At 40.0% G+C, this 9016-nt stretch overlaps 1 protein-coding gene across 3 annotated transcripts; it reads left to right on the forward strand.

Annotated features, from left to right (window-relative positions):
- The first annotated feature begins 11 nt into the window (after positions 1-11).
- Positions 12-8708, forward strand: LOC112567304 (probable tubulin polyglutamylase TTLL2). Of its 3 annotated transcripts, XR_003099787.1 has the most exons (5): positions 12-168; positions 897-1743; positions 2078-3013; positions 5189-5361; positions 8396-8708. XR_003099787.1 is itself a non-coding variant. In XM_025243949.1 (4 exons), the coding sequence occupies exons 1-3, from the start codon at positions 122-124 to the stop codon at positions 2981-2983; spliced, it is 1800 nt and encodes a 599-aa protein (XP_025099734.1). In that variant the 5' UTR covers positions 12-121; the 3' UTR covers positions 2984-3013; positions 5189-5560. The 3 variants fall into 3 exon arrangements, 2 of the variants coding, with proteins under 2 accessions (XP_025099734.1, XP_025099733.1); XM_025243949.1 differs by lacking the exon at positions 8396-8708 and having other exon boundaries at positions 5189-5560; XM_025243948.1 differs by lacking the exons at positions 5189-5361; positions 8396-8708 and having other exon boundaries at positions 2078-3268.
- The last annotated feature ends 308 nt before the right edge of the window (positions 8709-9016 follow it).

Consider the following 9016-nt stretch of genomic DNA (forward strand, 5'->3'; position numbering starts at 1 on the left):
GAGATGGCGGAGGTCACGTGATGTCAACAACGATTTAGTCGTCGCCTTGCCGTGTATAGCCGGCCTCTGGCCTTGCTATATAGCGGGTTTACTATCAGGCAACAAAGGCAGTCATCTGGAAATGGGCCCCAAAAAAATACCTAGCTCTAGCTTGTCTTTTCGGCAGAGGTATTTGCAATATTTTCTGAGAAAGATTGAGGATAATGTGGTACTCGGAATAGCAAACGAAAACATGAGTACGACTTTATTTATATTAAGTGCTACACTTGTTGATCTATGTTCTAATGAAAAAAATTAGCAAAGAATCTGAAAAACCCCAATGTAGTTAAAAAAAATTATAGATAACCCTAATAATTCATTATCATGTTCTGGCGTTTATTTCACATTGGTTTAGTTACATCATTTTGACATCAACTTAAATGGGTTAACCTGTGATAGAAAACTTAATTAGCGTTTTGAAATACAGAATTGTATGTAGGAAAGATAAAATGTTAAGCTTACTATTTAACAAACGATTTCTCACACTGGTGGGTTCACTCCTTTTATTGTACAAATGAAAGTCACATCTTCTTCTTGGTCCTATTCGCCCTGAGTGGAGCAATATATGAAGTCAAGATAGAAGAAATTGAGCTAGATTGCATACAGTTTAAAGAAATTACAGCTACAAATTACATCCAATCTTCCCACAAAGTGAGCATCAGAAACATAGGTTGATATTTCAGATGTGTGTTTTTATTTATTGTTTTTCATTTAGTAATTGTCATGCAACAATATAAAAAGTGTCAAACTACTAAGTCAAGAAAGATACATAAAAATATTTTAGTTTTTATCAAAATGTTTTCAAATATTGAATTGTACAGACTTCTCTAAGATAATCTTTCTGTTTTGTTGTGCAGCAAAGAACCATTTGAAGCCCCAGCATTAGTATTTCGCTTTCATGAAAATGGTGGTGGACCAGAGCTTTTACGTGAAGTCTTTGAAGAACGTGGATGGGTGGAGTATCAGAATAAAGAACAGGAAGATGATAACTGGAATCTTTGGTGGCGCAGTTCCTACTTTAACATCCGTGACTATGAGAACATCTGTCCTTGGCAGCACCTCAACCATTTTCCAAAAACCTCAGCTATAACTAAGAAAGATGCTCTTGTGCGTAACTTAAGGCGCATGCAATGTTTACATGGAAGTAATATCTTCAACTTCAGCCCCCTGTCATTCAATCTTCCAAATGACTACCATAAGTTTCTGAAAGAGCATGAAGCTATGCGTGATACTTCTAAAAAGAAGATACTGTGGATTTGCAAACCAGCAGATTTATCTTGTGGTCGTGGTATCTTTATTTTCCAGGATGTGTCAGGTCTGCTGTATGACTGTGGCTCTGTTGTCCAGCAGTATATTGAGAATCCATTGCTGATTGGAGGCTACAAGTTTGACCTGAGAATATATATAGTTGTCACTGCCTTCCATCCGCTAGTAGTCTATGCATATGAAGAAGGCATTGTAAGGTTTAGCACAGAAAAATTTGACTTGAATAAAACTGACAATATATTTGCTCACCTCACCAACTTTTCCATCAACAAATATTCCCCTGCCTACACAGTCAACAAGCAGCTGGTGGGGGCTGGCTGCAAGTGGACTTTGAAGCAACTGCGGCATTATTTTTTCATTAACAACATCGACGATAGAATGCTGTGGCGACAGATTATTAACATTGTTGTTCTTACCTTGATGACACAGGCTCCCCTGGTATGATTCAGATCATCAGAGCTCTTTTTATTTTTCAATCTTCCTGATAGAAATCTATTTTTCTGTTCATTTTCATGAGTCCATATACTTATGACATCATCATTTTCATCACTGCACACATGAATATGGGTGAAAGCTCATATTAGGATTGTCATTTCTTTCCTATCATGGAGAAGTTGTTTCTCTGATACAAACTGTTTCAAGTGCCATTATTGTTAAATGTTTCTTTGCATAAGTAAGTATAGTTGTTGTTTTTTTTGTTGGGGGGATTCTGATATTCACCCTGCAATTCAACTAAGCAGTAGCCTAACATCATTGACATCTTCTGTTACAGGTACCAAAAGTGAAAAATTGTTTTGAACTTTTTGGTTTTGATGTACTCGTGGATGAAACAATGAAACCGTGGCTGTTAGAGGTGAATTGTAGTCCATCCCTTCTGTCTGACTGTGTGACTGATATTCAGGTCAAAAAGCAGATGTTGCATGATCTCATAGACCTGATAGGATTAGCAGGAAAGGATCAGGAGCCTGTTAAGATGGAAAGTCACAGAAAGTATTTTCATCAAGGTAGCCAAGGTCACAGTGTGTATACAGGGCAAGGTAAGAGGACCAGCATGATTGCCCAAGACAGTCGGCAAGGAGGCAAAGAAAAACCAGAGGCAGAGAGAGGCTTTAGCAGCCGTGAGCAGAAAGATCACCAGATCAGGAGAGGAAGTAGCTGGGAAGGTGTACAAGGAGCTAAGAAAAGTGAAAGGACTGAAGGTTTTGGAGGACGGAGTGAGCTTTTAGAGAGATGTTCAGAACCGAGTTGTTCAGCACTGAAGCCTAGGGCTGTTCCAGTGCATCTGTCTTTCAAGAAGAATAGAGACTGTTTGAGCCATCACTCTCAGGATTCCATATATTCAAGTGAGGCAGTATCAGACTGCCATCAACAAGGCAAAGATTTACGCCAGCACTTAAAGTCACCAAATGCTAAGCGCCAAAGGAAAACAAAGTCACTGAACCTCAGGAAGCAAGTAGGCAGTTTCCACCTTATATTTCCTTTCAGCGAGAAAACAGAGAAAACTGCTCAGACATCCCTAGACCCCAGAGTAGTGATTAAGGAACTGCAGCGCATGCTTAGTGAATTTGATGAACTTGGTGATCAACAAAGTAATGACTTTAGTTCTTTGAAAGAAGACAGCTTCATGGAAAATCAAGGCCTATGGGGACCTCTGATAATGAACAAGATAGAATTATGAAGTCAAGAAAACTGCTTGATTCTAATAAAGGTAATGTGTTTATTCATATTATTAACTGTTAGGTGTCAATATACTTGCATAGAGAAGTGTTTAACAAAGATGTTCGTATGAGCAGGGACTGGTAGTAATTATCGTTGATGCAATCAGTGTGATGAAGAAGACTGGCAAGCCAAGGAATCACAACTCGGGTGATTTCCACTAATAGCAGGGACAGAGCTGCACAGGCTCTGAAGGAAGTAGAACAATATTCAGTTGCTTCTGCATTAAAAAAAAAGTTTCCAGTCATATTTTGTTCTCATTTATTCTTTTAGGTCAGTGTCCAATGCTAGTGCACCAGCCGGCACAGAGTTCTGGTGAAGCTGTCGACTTGTAACATTATGAAAGCTTAAATGTCTTAACCTATCTAGGTTGTGGTACACTTTAATTCATTATTTTTTGTAAGACGTGATTCTTAGAGACTATTTTGTTCAAGCGAATCCCAGAATGCATGATCATGATAGCATTTTGTTTCCTTACTTTATAAAGCTTTGCACAGATTTGGTGGAATTTTTTTTTATTGGAGGGGGATACTGTATCCCAAGTTTTATATCAAGCTTTTTATTTGCTTCTTATCTCTAGTAATGTCCCCAAACCTTGCAGATGTTTAAGACGGCAGGAGTGCAGTCATATATGTCAATGTGATTCCTAGCGAGAGGGTAATGATTATGAATGAGAAAGATGGCTTCAGCAGAATAAAGAGAATGATGCCGCGAGCTGCATTCTGAACCATTTGTCTGTGGATACTTTTGTTCTGCAGCCCATAAACAAAGAGCCTTGATTATTTGGTTCAAGAGCAACATGAAAGCTCAGGTGTAGAGAAAATACTAACATGAACTGTCCATCCTATTTTGTGTAGTAATGATTCACCTATGGTTTAAAGTAGATAGCAAATCACAGTTTGATGAAGACTGAGAAGTATTGATGTCACTGTTCTGGGACAATTATCTACAATGTAGCATGGATGTGAGGTTTGATTGAACACTAAGAGATTTGAGTGCCATTGCAGTTCCTGGATGTAGTAGTCCTGTAGAAATCTAAAATCGCTCATGAATAATTGTGTCCGAGGATCAGTTGTGGTTGGCATGGCTGATATTTTGTGTAGCTACAAAGCTTTAATTTTTTTATGTAGCTCACTTGAAGTCTGCCAGCTCATATTCTTAAATCTGTTTGTTACTCAACTTTTAGCGACATTTTCCATAACAGAAAAGCAAACATTTAAAATTAGGTTTTGTGTTGCACCAGATCTTGCTTCTTTAGAACAAAGGGAGTTAAGCAAATCTGCTTTGTGTGTAACTGAGTTGTAAGCCTTACCCTGCTCACAAATATTGGTGTTGACAATGTTCTTTGTGGTATGCATGCTTACATGTGTGTGTGGAGAGAAAAAGAGAGTTCAGATACAGTGGAATATCACAAGTATCTTTAAATCGGAGGTTGGCCTTTATGATATTTCAGAACAAATGAACATTCCAAGGGTGATGACTCATTGAGTAAGGAATCACTGATTATTGAAATTGCCACATCTGCCCCTATCTGCTATTACAATTTTCGCTGTTTGATCATATAGAGCTTGCCTTTGTAAGTAAAATGTGTGTTGCATCTCAGACTGTCATCTGATAATAGATTTCCAAGCTGGTCAGTAAAATGCCCTACCTTGTTGGTTGTTAAGGTGGGTCATCAACAAAACTACTACCACAACCATCACCACCACCACTATTACATGTAGTAATAATAATACAGGTCTTACTGAGTGCTCCTTCCCACTACAAAGTAATTAAAACACAAGAAAATTAAATTACACCGGGCAATACGAATGCTTGTAAAGATGCAGGACACAGCACTAAAACAAAAATTGTACAGGCAGGTAGATCATATACAAACACTTAGATGAAACATAAACGTTTGTCTTGGAATTTGTAAGGATTTGCCCCAGTTCTGAGAGGTCGAGTTGGTCATTGTTTTATCCTTAATTATTAGGAAGGTCAATAGTTGACTATATTCTATGTCAAAACAGAATTCCAAGTCCTCAATTGAATGAATCTTCTTCATTTTAGAACAAGCTAGTGAGGATGCAAACTTCAGTCAACATCAATTTAGTAGGTCCGGTGTCAAAAAGACATTGAAATGCTGAGAGTTGTAAAATTCGTAATTTATTTTGCTTCCTTACAGAGTTAATTGCATAATACATCCCTTGACAAGTCATCTTCAGAGTGATTAGGAAGCAAAGATTTCTGAAAGCACATGCAATTCTAAGTGATGACAGGCATTTCTTGTCAAGCGTTACATCAACTTCCATCGTGTCACCAATTCTGTGTACCTACATGCAGCACCAACAGATTGAGGTTGTCCTTTGTTTCTGCCTTATAATTTCTGAACGCTCTTATATGCAAATGAATATAGATCATATGTAAACCTAAGCCATGATTGTATTAGAGTCAATTTGCTGGAGTGGATATGAATGTGTAGTGATTTTTGTTGTTGTGATTCTATACAGAGCTGCATCTAAGTTCCCTGTGGGATAAATTAAGTCTTCTAGTACCAGATGAGGAGTGGTTATGCTGGTCATTGGGGTAACAGCTAGACACAGGCAGCGGCTGACAACTCTCGCCACATATGTCTCCAAAAAGATGTTGAATGGTACCAGCGAAAGGGAGTATCCTTGACGGTCGTCCACTGTTGTGTGAAATAAAGTTCCCACCTGGTTATCCAGTAATACTGTGCTCTTCGAGGTCTTGTGCACCACTTCGATCATTTGATCGAGGCCATCTTTGATATTGAATTTTCACTTTATTGCACTCCTTAAAGTGGTGGAAGAGCTCCTGCTGGTGTTGTACGTTCTTCTATCAGGACGCAACAGTAAGCGTTTGTCACCAGCTGGATGTGTTCAGTAACCACTCTCGTGTTGACCTGTCCTGGTGGGGTTCAGTAGGTGGTAGACCTTTTGTGCTATCACCCTCCTCTATGATGTGGCATTAGATCCGATCAGTCCAGTTCTCCTTAGCTGCATTCATCCTCTTTCTGATATTGCAATTCATAGCTTTGTACTCGGAGGCTGCTCGTCCTTTCTCTTCTCAAGACCCTCCATTGATCTCAAAGACCTAGGGCCCTAGGCTATTATCTGTGACCCAATGTGGCTTTTTTCTTTCTCCGCCTTCCTAGCACTTTTTTTACCGGTTGAAAATGGAACCTCCTTGATATTTCCAGTGAGTATTCTACATTATAGTCCACCATACGTCGGCCATAAAAATCTCCGCAACCTTTAGGTCTTGCAGCTCTCTCACATGAGAGTTGGTTGAGGGGCTGTTCGCTTTGATTCTCACATTAAACGCTCGTTAACACAAGGTCATGGTCGCTGCCTATGTTTTCGTTCTGACCTTGTTGATGCTGGGCTTGAGACTTCTTGGTAGTAGGATGAGGTCGAGTAGGTCGTGGACCAAACGATTTGGAGTGTCAAGGTGCCATTCTGGTTTTCTGACCTATGACAGTCCCACAAAGTTCCACCGGTATCTTTCTAACTCATAGATGACATTGTTTTACCTTATCACACTGGTATTATGTGCGAAAGTTCCACGCACCAGGGAGGGCCCTTAATTCTCTCGTTATTGGTGGTTAGGCTTTTTTTCTGATCCTAACCTGAAGCCTGCCGGTAGTCGTTGTTGATCTGGGCCTTAACCGATCCGGTATCTTGTTTCCTCTGCATCGATTCTAGTCCATTCTCTGGGCTTGTACACTTGGTGGTACCCATCTCCTCTCCAAGCGACGATTGTGAGACGATCATCGAAAACAGCTCGAGAGTATAGAACAGAAAGGACAAGACAGAATTAAAGAAAATTGTCTGCGAGGTGTAACTTTGGTTTCCGTTACACTTATTTCGATGTCGGTATAATGATCTTGGAGTTCAAAGTTAAAGGCAATGAATGAAACAGGTGGATGTGCAGCCTCGAACTAAAAAAGTACTAACAATTCAAAAAACATCAGTATTATTGATAAAAACAAGAGAGAGGAGAAACACTAGATCTTGACTGCACTTCACCACCACGACACCCACTACCACCATGCTGGGGTCAAAACTGAGTAATATTTCTTCAACCTTTTGCATTTAGCCACCATATCCTTGATTCATTGAGTTCCAAAGGCCCTGCAAGTGTGCCTGCTTGTCATAAAGCAGGATTTCTTGGCTCTTTGTTTCTCCCTCTTGTTTCATTCCCAAGCAGATGAGGTGGCCATGCCTGTTGACATGCAATGGTGCTTGTCTGAAGACACAGGAAAAGGAAGTAGAAGAGTATAGAAAATTTATAAACAGCCTGAAATCTCAATACAGGGTCCGGCTACAGGACAAACAGCAGAAAGCTTGCTGGCAAAGTACGAAGGAGCTGAACAATCTTGATATGTTCGGTAGTTTAAGGAAAATAATTCGATGCTCAGTTATGGGAAAAAAACCCCAACAAAACAAAGTTGACAAGCAACTTTATATATCAGCATCCTGAAATAATCTCAACTGGCTTTGTTGCCTCCCGTTATGACAAGAAGATATCCCCAGTGAATCATATTTCCCTTTTATGTCGCCACTCGTCTGTGGCCAAACTGTGCTTGGGACCGACCATGGCAAGGAAACGAGCTGAGACTATTTGTGTCAAGCCTTGTTTCGAGTGAATAAATGAAAACAGTATGACTGTAATGTGTTTTCAATTGGAGAACTCCAAACATAAAAACTCAAATATCTGCGCAATAAAGCCTGTTTAGTATATTTTGTCTTTTATATCTTTATATCTTCTAAGTTCAGCAGACAAACTTGTTTGGGAGGGCGACAGACTGAGGCGAACCCATTCGTAAGAATCCCCAGCATAATGAAAACGTAATTAAATTGCGATGAAGGCCGTCGACGGTCCATCAGTTCATTCTCACGGTGGCTGTGGGAAATCGAATTTAAACACGCCACCCAGCTTAATTTCGCCCAGGTCGAAGGGTTGGGCAGAGTTTGCAGAACTTCAACATCTTGAGAGAACATGTCTGTTCATAGACACTATGCAAAGCACGCTCTTCACTGACGTGCTTGGAATCCATATGAACAATGTCCACTTCCAATATTTTACACTATGTATGAACGTATGTATACAAGTGTACCTATTGAATTGATGTATTTATATATTGAGTAAGTATGGTTAAATGTATGTAAGAGTATGTACGCATGCCTGTTAAAAGCTGGGATCCATTTATCTATCATTCTTTGTTGATAGTTTGTCGACATCTATCAATCTACAAGTTCGCATGTCTCTCTGTTTCAAAAGCTGTCTTAGTAAAACATTGGCTTCTGAATCTCTGCTCATGAGCTATATCATAGATAAAAAAGAATTTATACATGTTTTCTCTGTTCAGTCGTGCCCATCACGGCCATAAAGACAGACCATACGCTGGCACACTGCCACTGGCAAAGGGACACTTCTGAGGTCGGGATTTTTAGGACCAGACTTTGACAAAAAACGACAACCGGCTTAACGACATTCTTATGGGCATGCTTTTTACAACCCAGAATCAGAAGACACGGCTGGAACAAATCTCTCGTTTTTTAAGACCGGAAAGAGTACATTTCGACCCTCCGGTTATCGTAATGCCAGCCACCGAGATGACTGGAGTTTTATCTGATAGCTCTATAGTCTTCTGGTTCAACGGGGAGTAGGGGCTCAAGGGCCGGCCAACAGTAATATTATTTACACGAGTAAAAAAAATTCAGTTTGCGTCAATGATTTTTGTAAATGCGTGGATTTGGTTTGCTTTGTGCCTGGTTTGTTTTATTATTTACTAGCTTCTCCATTGATGTTGGAAAAAGTCAAAGCACTGGTCAGGAGACCTCAAAAGCAGAGCTGCTACTGAGTTCTTATAGTGTCTCCATGTTGTAGCTCTTCCCATTGTTTGCAAGTGTCAGAAGCACGTGGGCTTACCTCTGACCCTACAGGCCGTCAACTAGCTGCTTCAGAAGCCCATCCCTCCGTCCACCTC

Source organism: Pomacea canaliculata, linkage group LG6 (assembly GCF_003073045.1).
Source record: "Pomacea canaliculata isolate SZHN2017 linkage group LG6, ASM307304v1, whole genome shotgun sequence".
In the NCBI taxonomy this organism is placed as follows: Eukaryota; Metazoa; Mollusca; class Gastropoda; order Architaenioglossa; family Ampullariidae; genus Pomacea; species Pomacea canaliculata.

Coding starts and splice junctions, on each gene's coding strand:
- LOC112567304 (XM_025243949.1), top strand. CDS start 122: ATGGGCCCCAAAAAAATACCTAGCTCTAGCTTGTCTTTTCGGCAGAG. Junction 169..896: donor AGCTTGTCTTTTCGGCAGAG/GTATTTGCAATA, acceptor TTTGTTGTGCAG/CAAAGAACCATTTGAAGCCC. Junction 1,744..2,077: donor TGATGACACAGGCTCCCCTG/GTATGATTCAGA, acceptor CTTCTGTTACAG/GTACCAAAAGTGAAAAATTG.